At 39.5% G+C, this 19,641-nt stretch overlaps 1 protein-coding gene across 4 annotated transcripts in view; it reads right to left on the minus strand.

The window, feature by feature from the left end:
* Positions 1-19,641, minus strand: part of ZFR (zinc finger RNA binding protein) — an 86,682-nt gene that overhangs the window by 40,650 nt on the left and 26,391 nt on the right. For 2 of the 4 annotated variants that reach the window (XR_011381988.1, XM_008262097.4), the window contains exons 3-7: positions 19,488-19,511; positions 17,764-18,046; positions 14,452-14,596; positions 11,929-12,147; positions 1,799-2,046 (exon numbers count right to left, since the gene is read on the minus strand). Coding sequence is in view for 2 of the 4 variants with exons in the window: in XM_008262097.4 (XP_008260319.1) it covers positions 1,799-2,046; positions 11,929-12,147; positions 14,452-14,596; positions 17,764-18,046; positions 19,488-19,511 (919 nt within the window). In the remaining 2 variants the exon portion in view is untranslated. The remainder of the gene's footprint in view (positions 1-1,798; positions 2,047-11,928; positions 12,148-14,451; positions 14,597-17,763; positions 18,047-19,487; positions 19,512-19,641) is intronic. The other 2 variants (XR_011381989.1, XM_002714107.5) reach the window with 1 other exon arrangement.

The following is a 19,641-nucleotide window of genomic DNA, read 5'->3' on the forward strand; positions in this document are numbered from 1 at the left end:
TGATGTGGCTCCACAAAGCAATTTGAGTCATTTATTTGGGACAAGTTCCTGTTACTGCATGAGAAAACAAAAGCCCAAAGAAGTTAGGCATTTAACTGCCCAAGGTCACATGGTTAGTGGCCCAGACAATTACTACTTTGGTATCTGAATCTGAACTGACTTAGTTTCCCTTATGTCCATACTAAAATTCTTATATCTCAGTGACAGTTTTCTCTAAGGTTCTGTAACTCCTTGGGGGTAATGTCTCTGATGTGCAGAAAGAAGTACCCCTCATTTGTTCTTGTGTAATCACCTAGTTCCTTGTCTCCAATCAATGGTCAGCTTCATATTTACTCTTTCTATATGCCGTTATTAATCTATCATGTTCTTTTCCTTTATAGGGAACCTACACAGTCAATAAATCTCTCATATCTGCTGCCAATCACATCATCCACTCAGTCACAGTCACAGAGTAGAAATACTCCCCTCCAATACGAAAACCAACATCCTTGTTCTCTTTCATGTTTACTCTGGATCCCTGCAAACATTCTCTAACTTGTCCTTACCAACCATGTAACCACAATAAAAACATTTCTTCTTATATTACCAGGGAGAAGGAGAGTTTTATCTATTTACCCACATATATTTAAATGTTCCCTAAATTTGGTATAACTCAGAGAATGCCAGAAATTGACAACACACCTCAAATTTAACATTGAAAATAGAACTAATCCAGTAAATTACAAAGAATGGACACAGGTAGATCAGAGGTGGGAGATGGACAGAACTTGAAGAAACCACCAGAAAGTCAAAATTTGATCTTTGCTTTTTGAATAATACATCTTATCTGCCAAGCTGCTTACTAAACTTTTATATAAAGTCAGAGTAAAAACAAGTTAAGATTGAGAAGGGATTTAGACTCAGGAAACAAACCATAATAATAATAAAGATCTTATAATTCTTCATTACTTGTTATTTTTGAAAAAGACCCTGACATCTTTCTTCTTCCCAAAGTTCCCATTGTCTTCATGGATGACTACAGAAATAAGTAACATTCCATAAAGCATATACAAAAGTCAATCTCACTAAAAACAGAAACCTGAAAACGACACATTATTGGTAATCAATTAAGAATTCTGTAAAAGGCTTTACATAGTAAGTTATGGATGCTAATGGGAAAAAAATCATAAAAATTAATTTTACCCTCAAAGCCTAATTAATTCAACATAAAACTTTTAGGTTTAGAGAGTAAAGTAGCCTTCCTGAAAAAAGCTATTTGTCCATTTCTTATTTCTGTTCCTAAATATTTTTATAGTTTCACCTACCCAAATACAATCCTCATGTCTCAATAAAAACAGCTCTTAAAAAAATGACTATTTCGTGAACAAGACTTATCCACTGCTATCTGTGGAGGACTGATTACCAAAATGTGCATATGCTCTAGTCTCTTAAATAAAATGGCATAGTAACTGCAAATATCCTATCCACGTCCTCATATGCAGGTTAAATCATCTCCAGATTACTTTTAATACCCAATACAATGTAACTGCTTGCATAAATAGTTGAATGGCATTATTTAGGGAATATTGATAAGGAAAAGGTCTGTACATGTTTAGTACAGACATCTATTTTTCAAATATTTTTGATCTGCCACTGGACTGAATCTGCAGATAGGGAACCTATGGATACAAAGCTAACTGTATGTATGCATTAGCTAGAAGAAAATATAAACTTTGCAGGCACAAGAGAGAGAATTATCAACCATACTTAACTGTCAAAGATAATTGAGACTGCATTGTAAAATACGTAACAGAAGTACCTGTGGTCCAGCACAGCTGATCTTACAAACATCACAATAGTGAATCTGGGGTGGTTTCGGAGGCTGTTTTGGTTTCAGTTGTTTATTTTGGAATGGTGCTTTTTTAGTAAAGGTGGTCCCTGTCCAGGCAGCTGTTGCAGCAGCAGCAGCAGCTGCTGCCGCCGCCTGCTTCTGTTGCTGCTGCTGCTGTTGGTAGTAGGAAGATGCAGCTGAATACACTGCTGCTTCATAACCTGAATAAGATGTACCTTACAAATAAAACCAAAGATCAAGTTATATAATTATAAAAGGACAAGTGAAACTTAAGTTATTAATTTAATTCAATAAATCCTGTCTGTAAGGATAGTATCTACATATACATATTTAAAAATATATCTTACAGAACCCAGAAAATATATTCTTTCGAACTATGTTATTCACTAAGTACTGACTCAATACATGCCAAGTATGATGGAGGTATAAAGAAAGTGTAAGATTTGGTCTCTACCTTTAAGAGGCTTAAAGTTCAACTGAAAGAACATATTAAGACTGTTGGACAAATTTATGAGGTTACAAAATCTATTACTATTTCCCTAAATAAAAACCCTGCAAACATAATTTTAAGAAGTGTTGGATCTGGAGCCAGCACTGTGGCATAGCAGGTAAAGCCACTGCCTGTGATACCAGCATCTCATATGGCTGACGGTTCACAAGTCCCAGCTGCTCTACTTCCAATCCAACTATCTGCTAATGCACCTGGGAGGGCAGTGGAGGATGGCCCACGCACTTGGACTCCTATAGGAGACCCAGAGGAAGCTCTTGGCTCCAAGCTTCAGATAGGCCCAGCTCTGGCTATTGTGGCCATCTGGGGAGTGAAACAGCAGATGGAAAATCTCTGTCTCTAACTCTGCCTTTCAAGCAAATAAATCTTAAAAAAAAAAAAAAAAAAAAAAAAAGTGTTGGATTTGAGGAACAATCTTTACTAGGATACTAGACAGGAAAACAAAACAAAAATACTTGGTAAATAAGATCTCACATGATTTGTAGCTAACAGGATAAAAGGGATAAAAGAAGAAAACCTACAAAGATGACACTCAAGATTCTGAGTCCTACTGATTGAGTTCTGCAACTGGTAAAACCAAGAAACTGTTTTGGGGAGGCAAAGTAAATCAAGATTAGCAGCAGTTCATGAAATGTGCCTGGAATTCAGATGAAAATATAGCATAACAGGAGTATGGAATGAGGGACCAATCTTAAGCACCATCTTCCAGAAGATGAAAAAGCACTGTGTCTTCTGGTTAAATATATCAATTCTATCCATTTCCACTGGTCAGTGTCCACCAAATAAGCAGGTTATGCCAATTACTGACATACATACATTTATCTTCAGTGATTTAAGGGGTTTCAAAAACTGTAGAACTTATACATCTGACAAACTTCTTTTAAAAATGCTAAGCAACTTATAGCTGTTTTAAATTTGACAAAGCCCACTTGCAAAGTGGAAAACTTACCACTTTTTATCACAATCATCTCTGGAAATATGGTAGACTGTGTAGTCACTATATTCCAGTTAGACATTTTAACTCTAAATGGTAATGATAATGGAGGCATACAGTGATAAAAGGTTCAGGAAAGAGTTGTTAGTTGCCATGACACAGAATTACTTAAGGGGAACTGAACTTTTTAGTCTCCTGAATGTATACTGCATCAAAAAAAGACTTAGGATTTACTGACCAGGTAATATCTAAACACATGTAAGAAAATATGATTAGAAGGCTGAAAACCAAGATGTACAAGCAATCAGAAATCATGACATTTCTTCTTTTAATTTGGAGATTTCTTCCTTTAATTTATTTGAAAGGCAGAGTTAGAGAGAGAGATAGAGAGATTGTCCACTCGCTGGTTCATTCCCCAAATGGTCACAACATCTAGGGCTGGGCCATGCCATGCCAGAGCCTGGAACTCAATCTGGGACTCTCTGTTACCTCCCTGAGTGTACATCAGAAGAAAGCTAGATTGGAAGTGGAGAAACCAGGACTTGAATCAGATATTCTGATACAAGATGTGGTACCTCATTCTGCGGCTTGACCACTGTGCTGAACACCTGCTCTCATAATCATGGCAATCAAACTGGAAATATCTAGGAGAGAAAGAAGTCAGGCAACTTCTGAGAAAATTCTTCTTAGGCTTTAAAGTCACACTGTGATGGTATATAAATGCTTATGAAGTTTTCAGATAGAAAACATAATAGGTAATACCTGAAAAAAAGTAGGAAGAAGTAGGTAGGCTTATATCAGCAATAGGTAGACAATCAAACAAAAAATAATGAGAAAACAATTGCTATGAATGGCTGAAAATAAAAGCTGTAGGTCAATACTCTCTACAGGGCAGTCCTATCAATAGCCTGTCACTCAAGAATGTAATAAAAAGAACCTAATTAAGGGGCTGGCAGAGTGTAGTAGCCCAAGCCTCTGCCTGAGGTGCTGGCATCCCATATGGGCACCGGTTTGTGTCCCAGCTGCCCCTCTTATGATCTGGGTCTCTGCTATGGCCTGGGAAGGCAGCAGAAGATGGCCCAAGTGCTTAGGACCCTGCACGGTGTGGGAGACCCGGAAGAAACTCCTGGCTTCAGATTGGCCCAGCTCCAGCTATTGTGGTCATCTAGGGGAATGAATTAGAGGATGGAAGACCTTTCTCTTTGTGTCTCTGTCTGTAGCTCTACATCTCAATCAAGTCTTTTAAAAAAAATAGAACCTAATTAAGCTCAGAGCCAAATGCTTTTAAATTTATACACAAAAAATGTTTGTCTAAATTCCACTATAAAAAATATCTCAAGGGGCTGGCACTGTTGTGCATCATTTTAAGTCCTGTCCTGCAGTGCTGGTATCCCATATGGGTACCGGTTTGAGTCCCGGCTGCTCCACTTCCAATCCAGCTCTCTGCTAATGGCCTGGGAAAAGCAGTGGAAGATGCTCCAAGTCCTTGGAACATTGCACCCACAAGGGAGACCCGGAAGAAGCTCCTGGCTCCTGATTGGTCCAACTCTAGCCACTGCAGTCATTTGGGAGTGAACCAGCAGATGGATAATCTCTCCACCTCTCTCTCTGACTCTGCCTTTCAAAAAAAAATAAATAAAAAAAATAAAATCAAACCTTAAAAAAATTAATTAAAAATCAAAAAAAAAAGCAACAAAGCTATTTTTAGATAATTATTGATCAGGACCATAATTTTCACATAAAATTTTTAATTATAAACACATTTTCCAAATGCCTTTAACTTTTCTGCAATGAAAGTATAAAAATGCCACTTAGGGGCCAGTGCTGTGGTATAGTGGGTTAAGCCTCTATGGCCTACAATGCTAGCATCCCATATCAGTGTCAGTTCGAGTCCCGACTGCGCTGTTTCAGATCCAGCCCTGTTAGTGGCCTGGAAAGGCACTGGAGGATGGCTCAAGTGTTTGGGCGCCTACACCCATGTGGGAGACCCGGAGGAAGCACCTGGCTTTGGATCAGCTCAGCTCAGTTCCAGTCATTGTGGACATTTGGAGAGTGAACCTGTGGATGGAAGATTTCTCTCCTCTCTCTGTAACTCTGCCTCTTAAATATATATCTTTTAAATGTCACTTAATTTAACTTCATGAATTATCAAGAAAACAGAAAGTGGAATAAGAGCAGAGATCAATAGTGCTATACAACCAGATCGTCTAGTATTTAAAATTTAGGGTCTACAATATGAGAAACTGTGTGTCAGCGCAACTTAACAAGACAGCTATGAAACAGATGAGAAAACAGGCTTAGAGATTAACACTGTTAATTTTAACTATAAAAATCACGTTAACCTTAATATTTCTAAAATAATCTCCATTTACACAGTCTAAAAGCTAATAAAAGGTAAATTTAATTATAGCAAAGTTTCCTCTACTTTTTTGAATTATTAAAGGACACTTTAAATTTTCCTATGACTACTAGCAAAATGTATATTTCTTTAAACAGTACTTTGAAAAGAACAAAATGGTAAACTTTTGGAAAACATCTACCTAAAAAGTACTTTTTAATAAAACACTTATCAATGAGGTGAGTGATATGGTGTTGGTGAAGTTGCTGCCTGTGATGACCATATCCCATATGGGCACTAGTTCAAGTCTTGGCTACTCCACTTCTGATCCAGCTCCCTGCTACTGAGCCTGGGAAAGCAGCGGAAGATGTCTAAAGTACTTTGGCCCCTGCACTCACATGGGAGACTGGGAAGAAGCTCCTGGCTGTGAAGACCATTTTGGGGAGTGTACCAGTGGATGGAATACTTCTCTATCTCTCTCCTTTTATCTCTCTGTATCTCTTTCAAATAAATAAATCTTTTTAAAAAAGTTTATCAATTAGCAAGCCATATTAGAACAGCAGAAACATAATTTTAAGTGGATAATATCAGAAACAAAAAAATACCATTTCAGTAGTTAAGTCCACCATGCTATAAGTCATCACTTAGTAGGCAGTAATATTCTAGAACTCCTCATTTTAATGAGATAAGATGAACAGATGATCTAAGTTGCAGCTGCCAACAACTGAAGATATAAAACTCCAAAGTTGTAAAGATGTCTCTGGATGACAATTAAACACTATCTAACACTTATTTTTTAAAAAAGTGCATACTGCCGGCGCCGCGGCTCAACAGGCTAATCCTCTACCTAGTGGCGCCAGCACACCGGGTTCTAGTCCCGGTTGGAGCGCTGGATTCTGTCCCAGTTGCCCCTCTTCCAGGCCAACTCTCTGCTATGGCCCAGGAGTACAGTGGAGGATGGCCCAAGTGCTTGGGCCCTGCACCCCATGGGAGACCAGGAGAAGCATCCGGCTCCTGCCTTCGGATCAGCGCGGTGCGCCGGCCGCGGCGGCCATTGGAAGGTGAACCAACGGCAAAAGGAAGACCTTTCTCTCTGTCTCTCTCTCTCTCTCACTGTCCACTCTGCCTGTCAAAAAAAAAAAAAAAAAAAAAAAAAACGCATACTCTCACATCTAGAATTTTATCCTAGGGGAAAGAAGAGGACAAATGCACAAACAAAATACAGTATATCCATAAAATTCTAGACATATTTTGAAATGATCTCTAAATACCTCTGGTATTGTGAAATGGCTGATTATTTATAGCAGGGAAAACTCAAGAGTGTATCTGTAACAACCTATGATACCAGAAAGGAAAGAAGCGCTCAGAGATCAATGAAACAATATTGAAAAGACTCAGGAGGTGGTCTGAAGAGCACCCACTGGCCAAATCTGAGGCAATGAGAGCCCCAAAATGAGAACATATTACAATATACTGAATAAAAAAGAATGAAGCCATAGTAGTATCAAGAAAGAAATGGGAGGATGGGACCTTTCTTTAGAGAATGCCTAAGAACCAATGTAAAACACATTCTGAAACTATCATTGTAGAAATTGATTCAGCTAGAGATTTTCAAAGGACCTCACACTAGTGAAAGGTATGAAAGGGCAAAAGGTTCACAGATTTTTTTTTTTTTTTTAAAGATTTATATTTATTTATTTGAAAGTCAGGGTTACACAGAGATGGGAAAGGGAGAAACAGAGAGAGACAGAGGGAGACACAAAGACAGAGACAGGGGGAGAGGGAGAGAGTGGGAGAGGGGGGGAGAGAGAGGGGTCTTCCATCCAGTGGTTTACTCCCCAATTGGCCGCAACGGCCGGAGCTGTGCTGATCCGAAGTCAGGAGCCTCCTCTGGGTCTCCCAAGCAGGTGCAGGAGCCCAAGGACTTGGGCCATCCTCTACTGCTTTCCCAGGCCACAGCAGAGAGCTGGATTGGAAGTGGAGCAGCCAGGACATGAATTGGCACCCAAATGGGATGCCGGTGCTTCAGGTCAGGGCGTTAACCCGCTGCACCAAAGTGCTGGCCCCAGATTATTTGTTAATTACAAAGGGAAAGGTATCTTTACAATGGAGACATTTGGTAGACATCACTTTAATTAATGAAGGCATCATCAATAAAACTAACATTATTTTTACACACCTTGATGTGATGAAATGGAAAAGTTCACCCATGGGGTTTTCATGCCTAAAAACTTCCTAAACACGAATAAATTATCTAATCCAGAGCTTGGGATATTCTATAAGACAAATGGTTTAAACTCTTCAAAACTGTCAATGTCAAAAGATTAAAAAAAAAAAAAAAAAAACTAGGATTGCTCTAGACTGAAGGAAACTAACAAAGTCTAACAACCAAGAACTTTGGGCTCTGAATTTGGAGTGGGCATGTGGCATGGTGGGTTAAGCTATGACTTACAATTTCCATATTTGTTATCATGGTGCCAGTTTGAATATTGGATACTCTGCCTCCAATCCAGCTCCTTACTAATGTAACCGTGAAGTAGCAAGTGATGGTTCAAGTACTAGAATCTCTACTACTCAAGTGCAAGACTGTGATGGAGTTCCTGGCTCCTGACTTTAGCCTAGCCGAGCCCTGGCTGTTGTGGCCATTTTGGGAGTGAGCCAGTAGATGGAAGATCTCACTCTCCTGTCACTCTGCCTTGCAAATAACCAAATAAATAAATCTTTAAAAAGAATAAAAGAGCACAAACATCAAATATATACTGTCCAACCACAGAAGATACTTGTGAAAACTGGGGAAAATGATGTATTAGATATTATCTACATTCAATTTTATAATATTGGTAATGTGGTTCAGAATGCTCTTGTAAAAACATTCTGAAGAATTCAGAATAAGATAAAATGGTTACAACCTATGAAAAATACTGTGGTGAGCTATATGCAAATCAATTATAAAGAGGAGACAAAGCAAATGTGACAAACTATCAATTGGTTAACCTGGGTCAAGAGTATATGGATGGGCTGGCGCTGTGGCTCACTTGGCTAATCCTCTGCCTGCAGTGCCGGTACTCCAGCTTCTAGTCCCGGTTGGAGCACCGGATTCTGTCCTGGTTGCTCCTCTTCCAGTCCAGCTCTCTTTGGGGCCCGGGAAGGCAGTGGAGAATGGCCCAAGTGCTTGGGCCCTGCACCCCATGGGAGACCAAGAGGAACCACCTGGCCCCTGGCTTTGGATTGGCGCAGTGCGCTGGCCGTAGTGGCCATTTGGGGGGTGAACCAACGGAAGGAAAGGAAGACCTTTCTCTGCCTCTCTCTCTCACTGTCTAACTCTGCCTGTCTCCCCCCCCCCCAAAAAAAAAAGAGTATATGGATGGTTCCTTGTACTATTCAATTCTTTTACAGAATTTAAAATTTCCAAAACAAAAAGTTAGGTAAAAAACAATCAAAGAAATGATACAGCGCTTTATTTAGTGATACGAAAAGACACTCATATCATGAGTTTACAGAATAGCATGTATAATAATACTTCATTTTTATAAAAAAACTAAAATTTAAATATATTTCCATGAAAGAAAAGTACAGAGACATGTAGTAAAAGCATTAATGACAGGGGTGGGCATTTTCCCTAGTGGTGGAGATACCAGTGATACCATAGCAGAGTGCTTGGGTTCCATATCCACCTCCACTCCTGACTCCAGCTTCCTGCTAATACAGACTCAGGAAGGCAGCAGTGATGGCTCAAACAACTGGATTACTTCCACTCATGTAGGAGTCTTGGAATGAGTTCTCAGCTTCTCTCCTAGCTCCCAGGTTAAGCCCCTGCAGGAGGCCACGGAGGGGTATTTGGGCAATGAACCAATAGATTGTTGGAGCAAATGCTTAGTGGCTTGGCTTGTTTCCTCTTTCCTTAAACCTACAGATTTATTTTTTTTTCTTTTAAAGACATTTATTTTATTTTTAATAGAAAACTTTTATTTATTTAATAAATATAAATTTCAAAAGTACAACTTTTGGATTATAGCGGTTCTTCCTCTCATAACCACCCTCCCACATGCAAACCATCCCATCTCCTACTCCCTCTCCCATCCCACTCTTCATTAAGATTCATTTTTAATTATCTTTAGCTACAGAAGATCAACTTTATACTGAGTAAAGATTTCAACAGTTTGCACCCACACAGATACACAAAGTATAAAGAACTGTTTGAAGATTACTTTTACTGTTAATTCTCATAGTACAACACATTAAGGACACAGGTCCTACATGGGGAGCAAGTGCACAGACTCCTGTTGTTGATTTAACAATTGACACTCTTATTTATGATGTCAGTAATCACCCGATGCTCTTGTCATGAGCTGCCAAGGCTATGGGAGCCTCTTGAGTTCACAAACTCCGACCTTCATCAAAGTGGAAGTTTTCTCCTCCCTTCAGAGAAAGGTATCTCCTTCTTTGATGGCCCCTTCTTTTCACTGAGATCTCACTCACAGAGATCTTTCATTTAGGTCATTTTTTGCCATACTTCTTGGCATTCTATGCCTGAGATACTCTCATGAGCTTTTTAGCCAGATCTGAATGCCTTAATGGCTGATTTAAAGATTTATTTATTATTTGAAAGGCAGTTAGCAAGAGAGAGAGAGAGAGGGAGGGAGATCAATCTTCCATCCTCTGGTTCACTACTCAAATGGCCACAACGGTGAGGTCTCGGCCAGGCCAAAGCCAGGAGCCTGGAACTCCATCCAGGTCTCCCACATGGGTGGCAAGGGCCCAAGAACTTCAGCTATTTTCCACTGCTTTCCCAGGTGCATTAACAGGGAGCCAGACTAGAAGTAGAGCACCTGGAATTTGAACCAGTGCTCACGGGAGATGCCAGTCTCAGGAGGCAGCTTGCCAAAATGCTGGCCCAAAATCTAGTTTCTAATATAAAATAACGATATTACTCATGTAATAAGGCAATCAATAAAAAACAATTATCTTCACACTGTATATGGTTTAATCAAGCAACTAGAAGGACTGAGAGAAAAAGAAGTCAGGACATGTAAGTGAGAAACAACTAATTGTTAAAGCTAATGTAGACTTTTTTTTAAGTGTCCAAATTTCATCACAAAAATCTTGGTTACAATTATAGAGTAAAACAGGGAGGGAAAAAACATTCTGAGAAGTCCTGAACGACAGATCTGAAGATAACAAATTTAATCATTTCTTTAAATCTTAACAAGATCTATTTCCTAAGCAGGGACTATTCAGGACTGCCTTTAATCTCCCTCTTAATGTTTTATAAAATGTCTTTCTACTCTAATCCCCTCTGATCAGGCCTTCATCAATTCACCAGCTCAGCCAGAGTTCTCAGAAACAAACATCAACACCCTTTTTGAGTTCTGCATGTTCACAACAGTTAACAAATCTACTTCTACTACTTTGCTGAAGAGTTTTCCTGTGGCACCCTTTCTGCCCACCTGATAAAGACAGAAAACATAAGAGAACATACAAGGCTTTTCACTTTGACATTTCTACCTACATCTCCTGACATTTACCCATGTTATCTTATATTCCAGCCTAATAAACTCCATGCCTTCCTAGTTCATTAGCATCCTAGAATAACAGTTAAACATCTGAGAATTAAAGTATTTTTAAAATCCAGGAGCTAGGCTTCTAATATTCAAGCTACTACAAAGTATAGAGATTAAAGCCTTCTAGGAGACAAGACAATATATCAAAGAATAAAGAAAATACAAAACAGTAAAAATCATACAGCAATACAAAACTGTCTACAAAAAAGGCAATGTACCACAATACTGCAAACTATCTCAATTTGACGCTAGCAAGAGAGGTGGATGTATTAAGGTTTCTTTCAATTCAGAAATTACATGATCATTTAGTGAAAATAAAGTTCAGTCCTTCCACCATCTTACAGTTGTTTACAAAAGGCTATCCAGTATTTTCCAGATTATTTAGTCCCCAAAATAAATATGAAGAAAAGCTCTTTGACAGCCAAAATGAATGATACAAATGATTTGCATGTGGTATTCCCTAAGTCTTAACCATGAATTTTAAAATTCATTTTGAAAAATCAGAAAGGAAATAATACTGGAAAATCCCCAAAGAGCATTTGACATTCACTAACATCGTCCTTTAAACAAACAAAAAACATACAACTTATAGTATGTATGGTCTATTTGTCTTATTATGCATGAATATTCGTATTAATGCTTACCATCAATTCCTGTTATTGGGACTAAAATTATGCAACAAAAAAACAACAGAGTATTTATAGTAAATTTCTTTGTAATATGATTATTTATTTAAACACAATTTACTAGTCTTACCAGAATAAGTAACTGCTGTGGTACTGTAAGTAGCACTCTGAGTATAGGACGGCACCACAGTAGCTGCAGCTGCTACTGGCTGTACGGTGGAGGACACAGGATAAATGGAGAAAGTAGTGGTAGCTGGACTCGGTGTGGCTGGTTTTATGGCTGTCACTTGTCGAGTTTGCTGGGCTTGAGTATATTGAGTTGCACCTTGGCTATAACCTGCTTTGGGAGCTAAAATGGAAAAGAGAAGTCAGAAAAATCAAAAGGGTTGAGTCACTGTGGTTACTGCAACAATATTCTTAAAACTAGAAAAAACTGGTAGAAACACTATTAACTCTAAATATTATGCCAGCTATTTCTGCTTGAGGTAAAAACTTAGCATCGTAGCTTAAAATGATTTACTATGACTTCTCAAATGCTTTCTATATATTTCTTTTTTCTTTTTTTTGACAGGCAGAGTGGACAGTGAGAGAGAGAGACAGAGAGAAAGGTCTTCCTTTGCCGTTGGTTCACCCTCCAATGGCCGCCGCGACGCTTTCTATATATTTCTAAAATGATACTACAGTTAACTAAAACAGCAGTAAAACTTACAATGGGTAGAATTAAATTTTTTAGAAAAGAGGCACGTATGCATGTATGTATTTACATCAGTAAATCTAGGAGTGAGTATGGTTTAAAGTTAGAAATAGAGTAGACAAAGGGTCAGAGCATATATTTCAATTAACATTAGAAATCTTAATGCATAATTATATGGAACTTGTTCACATACCACTCACTGCATTCTACTGATTATCCACAGTGAACTTCAATCTCTTAATTCCAATTCACAAAATGCTACTGATGTAAATCATCAAATGTCAATAGCTTGAGTACAGCTATTCTTTTTTAAATTTATTTATTTATTTGAAAGTCAGAGTTACACAGAGAAAGAAGGAGAGTCAGAGACAGAGACAGAAGTCTTCATCTGTTGGTTCACTCCCCAACTGGCCACATCAGCTGGAGCTGTGCCAATCTGAAGCCAGGGGCCAGGAGCTTCTTCCGGGTCTCCCACGTGGGTGCAGGGGCCCAAGGACTTGGGCCGTTCTTCTACTGCTTTCCCAGGCCATAGCAGAGAGCTGGATTGGAAGTGGAGCAGCCGGTTCTCTAACTGGCACCCATATGGAATGCTGGCACCGGCTTCACCAGCTATGCCACAGCGCCAGCCTCCGTGTACAGCTATTCTTAATGGTTAAATGTATGCTGTTCTTGGCCACATTTAAAACAAATTTATACTTTGAAAAGAATCTCATGAGGGGCTGGTGCTGTGGCATAGGAGGTAAAGCTGCCACCTGCAGTGCTGGTATCCCATATAGACTCCAGTTTGAATCCCGGCTGCTTCACTTCCAATCCAGATCTCTGCTATGGCCTGGGAAAGCAGAAGATGGCCTAAGTGCTTGGGCCCCTGCACCTGCATAGGAGACCTGAAAGAAGCTCCTAGTTCCTGGCTTTTGATCGGTCCAGCTTCAGCTGTAGAGGCCATCTAAGGAGTGAAGCAGATGAAAGACTCTCTCTCTGCTTCTGACTCTCTGTATCTCTGCCTTTCAATTAAATAAATAAATCTTTTTTTAAAAGGAATCTTATGAGCCTCATTATCAATCATTTAAATTAATAATTAATCAGTCACTAATAATCATTAAAGCATACAAATAATCCTGGGAAAGGCACAAATACCAAGGGGCCAAACCCATTTTATGCTCAATTAAGTAAAAGCACCTTGTAATTTTTTTTTTATTTTTTGACAGGCAGAGTGGACAGTGAGAGAGAGAGACAGAGAGAAAGGTCTTCCTTTGCTGTTGGTTCACTCTCCAATGGTTGCCGCGGCCGGCGCACCGCGCCGATCCCATGGCAGGAGCCAGGTGCTTATCCTGGTCTTCCATGGGGTACAGGGCCCAAGCACTTGGGCCATCCTCCACTGCACTCCCGGGCCACAGCAGAGAGCTGGCCTGGAAGAGGGGCAACCAGGACAGAACCGGTGCCCCGACCGGGACTAGAACCTGGTGTGCCGGCGCCGCAAGGCGGAAGATTAGCCTAGTGAGCCGCGGTGCCGGCCGCACCTTGTAATTTTTATCTTTATCTGCTTATCAAATTTGATTCACACAGAGAGGAACTTAATATACAAGATCTAAAGGATTTCAAAAAGTTGTATGGTCAATGTCAGAATTCAAGACTAATTCAAGATATTCCGACTCAGATAACTGAGCACAAGCTAAGCTTAGTAACTAACCAGCTTCTTTTGTGTAGTTTATTTCAGCAGAAGAGAACTGTATACTTAATACAAAAAACGGAGTATATTTCCAGTAGAGAAGAGCATTATTATGAATTACTTCCATGCATGGCCTTCTATGATTCAAAGGTAATTCTAGCAGAGAAAGAGGACATGGCTAGAACCTGCCACTCAAGATGATATACTACATTGAATCTGGAAGGACTCAAATGTTTTATCTTCATTAAAAAAATACCCTGAATCATTATTTCAATAGTTTATAATAAAATCACCTGTCTGATAGTAGGTTTCAGCAACAGAAGGCTGAGGCTGGGCAGCAGCAGCTACGGCCGCGGCAGTTGCTGTTGGTTGTTGGTAGTACTGCTTACTATCGTAAGCTACAGCAGGAGCTGTGGATCTTACATAGGAGTAGGAGTCCTAAAGAAAAAGAATGAGAAAAGACTGTTATAAGTAGCAAGAAAAAAATTCTTACCATATACAGGTCTATTAAAGGAAAACAAAAAAACTAATTTGTAGTTTTATATCAAATCTAGACATAAAAGAATACATAGGATTCATTTCTAATTTCATCATAAGAACAAAAGCAATCCAAGTAGCATATTTCAGTTTTATAATTCGAACGATCACTGAAATATTTTTTAAATATTTAAATAAGTTTTATTTAAAAATTCATGGGAGTGGGTAGCTTTATGGCACAGCAAGTTAAACAGCCACCTGCAATGCTGGCATGCCATATCAGCACCTGTTCCAAGCCTTGGTTGCTCCTCTTCCAATCCAGTTTCCTCCTAACATGCCTCAGAAAGCAGCAGAGGACGGCCCAAACGCTTGGGCCCCTGCATCCCACGTGGGAGACTTGGATGGAGTTCCATGTTCCTGGCTTTGGCCTTACTATTGTGGCCACCAGGGAGTGAACCAGAGAACGGAAGATTTCTCTCTCCTGCCCTTTAACTCTGTCTTTTGAATATTTAAATTTTAAAAAAATTTATACAGCTTTGCCTTAAAGGATTCCACAGTATTAGAAAATGAAACTTGGGTTACTAAATTTTTATTGCTCTAGCTTTAATTCTTTCTTTTCTTCAAAAAATATCAAAGTAAGCTGGGTGGCTTCTAGCACTGCATAAAGTGAGGAGGGTTGGGAAGGTATACAGATGGAAAGGCTGAGAAAGCAGGCAAGACCCCAAAAATAATGGGTTTCACTGACCCTATTAAAAGCAAAACTTGGGGATGGCACTGCAGCTCAGCAGGTTAAGCCACCAGTTGAACTGTCAGCACCCCATATCAGAGTGCTAGTTCCAGTCCCAGCTGCTCAGCTTCCAAATCATCTTCCTGCTAATGTGCCTGGGAAGGCAGCAGATGATGACCCAGGTACCTGGGCCCCACCCATCATGTGAGAGACCAGAATGGAGTTCCAGGCTCATGGTTTTGGCTTGGGTCAGAACTGTCTGTTGCAGCCATTTGGGAAGTGAATTAGTAGATGGAAGACCTCTCTCTTCCGTTCAAATATGTAATTCAATCTTAAAGAATTTACTGGGGGCCAGCGCCGTAGCTCACTAGGCTAATCCTCCGCCTTGCGGTGCTGGCACACTGGGTTCTAGTCCCAGTCGGGGCGCCGGATTCTGTCCCGGTTGCCCCTCTTCCAGGCCAGCTCTCTGCTGTGGCCAGGGAGTGCAGTGGAGGATGGCCCAAGTGCTTGGGCCCTGCACCCCTTGGGAGACCAGGAAAAGCACCTAGCTCCTGCCATCGGATCAGCGCGGTGCGCCGGCCGCGGCAGCCATTGGAGGGTGAACCAACGGTAAAAGGAAGACCTTTCTCCCTGTCTCTCTCTCTCACTGTCCACTCTGCCTGTAAAAAAAAAAAAAAAAAAAAAAAAAAGAATTTATTGGGGCCAATGCTGTGGCATAGAAGGTTTGCAGCACCAGCATCCCATATGGGTACCAGTTTTGAGTCCCAGCTGTTCCACTTCTGATCCAGTTCCCTGCTAATGACCTGAGAGAGCAGTGGAAGATGGCCCAAGTCCCTGGCTCCTGGCTTAAAATCAGCCCAACATCAGCAACTGCAGCCATCTGGGGAGTAAACCAGTGATGGAAGACCACTCTGTCTCTTCCTCTATCTGTAACTCTGCCTCTCAAATAAATAAATTAAAAAAAAAAAAAAAAAAAGAATTTATTATACTCTCTCTGGGCATAATGAAATGTAAGCACACATACCAAAAGTAATTCCAAGATTAGAACTTATCAAAAATTAACAGTGTATACTAATATTATTGATTTTTGTCAACAAATTCCCATTCTTTAGAAAGAATACAAAAATGGGGAAACTCCAGAGGGAACAAAGTTTAAAAACAGATCCTAAACACAAACAATGGATTAAAGAAACCAGGACCACATTTAATTAAATAAGCAACTGTTCTAGTAATGTTCTCAACCAAAATAAAGTTAAGATGATTTAATTGTCCTATAAGACTGAAAAGAAGTGGCTGGATGAGTAAGAACATGATCACAGTTGTGATATACTAAAAAATCTTGACAGGATTCTCTCTCTTTCTGATACATATTTATTTATTTAACAGGCAGAGTTACAGACACTGAGGGAGAGACACAGAGAGGGGTCTTCCATCTGCTGGTTTACTCCCCAAATAGCAATAGCTAGAGCTGGGCCAACTGGAAGCCATGATCTTCTTCCAGATCTTCACGTGGGTGCAGGGACCCAAGCACTTGGGTTATTTTTCACTGCCTTCCCAGACCATTAGCATGGAGCTGGATCAGAAGTGGAATAGCTGGGACTGGAATTGGCACCCACAAGGGATGCCAGCACCACAGGTAGTGGCTTAACCTATTACACCACAGCACTGGCCCTAGGATTTCTACCTTTAATAGATTACAAGAAGCAAATAGGAGATATGTCTGCCTGATACAGTTTAGACCCATGATTCTTAAATATGTTTCAAATGAATAATGCCATAGTACAGGGACAGCATTATGACATAATGGGTCAAGCAGCTGCTTCTGACAATGGCATCTCATATCACGGTGCCAGTTCAAGTCCAAGCTACTCTGCTTCCAATCCAGCTCCCTGTTAATATGCCTGGGCCCCTTGCCACCCACGTGAAGACCCAGGTGGAGTTACAGGCTTTGGCTCAGCCCAGTCCCCGCCAAAGTAGCCATTTGGGGAGTGAACCATGGATGGATGGAAGATCTCTCTCGCTCTTTCCCTCTGTTGTACCGCCTTTGAAACAGAATAAACAAATCTTAATAAATAATAATGCCATAATTCAAATAAGGAACATCTTTCTTATATCTTTTTTTTCCTCAAATACCTGAGGTAAAATTAAAACAAACACGGATTCTACATAATAAGAGAGAAATGGATGGGGAAAGGAAAGGAGGATTAATACAAAATTAACAGCAAAGAAATTTAATGTTCTATGTTCCTAAACTACTTAGGAATACCCACTTTACTTTTCTCTATCTTTAGAAGAATATTTTGGAAGACTCAATTTTGAGAAGTACTGGCTTGGGTACTGTGTTATATACATTGAGCCTACTGACGCTTGTTAAGGCTATTGAGACCAGTAGTTTTCTTACCTGGTAATTTTGTGTAGTAGCTGGGGGAGGTGGTGGTGGTGCTTCTTGTTGCCTCTGGGTATAACCATAGTCAGTTGCTGTGTGTGCAGTGGGGTAGCCTCCATAGGCAGCAGCTGTTGCTGCAGCTGCAACAGCTACTGGAGCAGGCCTGGCAACTGCAACTGTGGCGGCTGCTGGTGCATAGGCAGCAGTAACTGTGTGAGCAGCTACTGGAGCCTGATGGACAGTGTAGCTAGCAACTGTAGTTGGATGAGAATAGGCTACACCCGAAGCTGGCTGTTGGCTATATTGTGAAGTAGAAGAATAAATATAACACAATTTAATTTTAAAGTCTATGAGCTAATCAACTTAATAAAAATCACACTTGAAAGTCATTTAATCAGGGCTAAAAAGGACAAGTATTTGAACTCAAACCTCCTGCTCAATACTATTGTTACTACTATTTAATTTTCATTCCTCAATCTCAGTAAGTTATATATTTACACATACTGTTTCAGATCATAGATCATGTTGCAAAGCAAGAATGACAAACTGGGATAAGAAACAATATTACCAAACTAGGAAACACCAGATCAAATTAGGAATTTCAAAAAGTATTTGTTTTACGTAATGTTCTTTACTGTATTTTATAGTTTAAAAAAGTCCACAAAAATGATAAAAAAAAATTGTATTCTAATCCCAATTACAGAAAAAATTTCAGGTAGAAAACTGTTAACCAGCAGATTTATGAAATATTTCTGTTGTTCCAGGGCAGTGGTTCACAACTAGGGAAGATTTTGCCCTCAGGGGACATTTGGCCATTTATGAGATATTTTTGATGATCAAACAGCAGAGGAGCTAGAGCTGGTATGTATTACTAGCACCTAGTTGGAAGAGTCCAGGGATGCTATTACACATCCTACAATGCACAGGACAGCCCCCTGCAACAAATAATTACTTAATGTATGTGAACGTTGTGGATGAAAAGTCAAACTCTAGGATACAAAACCTACATTGGAATCTATTATTTTAGATAAAATTTTCAGCTTTGAGGCAGCATTACATAAATTTATTTTTCTTTTAAAAAATAACAGCATGTGTTGTAAAGAAACCAAATACCTTGCAATCATAAACATCTCAACCTTAAAGAGCAAAAACATTTCCTAAAACAGGAATCAAATTAATTTCCAACTAAAATTCTAAGTTATTTTAACTTCTAAACTGAGGGCCATGTCACATAAAACCAAAGGCCTACAGATGTTAGCATATGAAATATATCTGTTTTTCAAGTTTCTTAGTCATACACTCAAAATTCCACCTGTTAAGGCTGTATTACCAAGGCAGATGAGCCTTTTTCTAAAACAAGGAAAATCTAAGTTACTTAGCTGGTGGTCTTTAGCTGACCAAAAGCTTTAATATGAACCAACAGTTAGGAATAGCTAATGAAAAATAAATTTTCAAAACTGACAAAAGCTGAAGTGGCACAACTAGAGCATCTGATTCGTGGAGTTAAAGTACAGAGTATTCTGTACTTGTGTACATGGTACCACAAAAACAGTGCAGAATTAAAATACGGGGCACCATATTTTAACATTATAGAAAACACCCATCGACTAGGATATAAACATAAAGAATCAATAAGAAGCTTATGGATATGCATTTTATTTCATATATGAAAAGTAGAGAATCTTAGGAAATCAGTCTAGAAAAGGTGAGATAGCTGCCTTCTAAAAGAAGACACTTACGCCATGCTGCTCCAGAGAACAGAACTAGAACCAATAGATGGAAGTTACAGGGTGGCAGATTTCAGTCCAATATGAAAAAGAAAACAAAAAACAAAGAACAAAAACAAAAAACTTAGAATGGAGTCCAAAGAAACTTTTATAATTTCTATTTGGA

This window comes from Oryctolagus cuniculus, chromosome 14 (genome assembly GCF_964237555.1).
Source record: "Oryctolagus cuniculus chromosome 14, mOryCun1.1, whole genome shotgun sequence".
NCBI lineage: Eukaryota > Metazoa > Chordata > Mammalia > Lagomorpha > Leporidae > Oryctolagus > Oryctolagus cuniculus.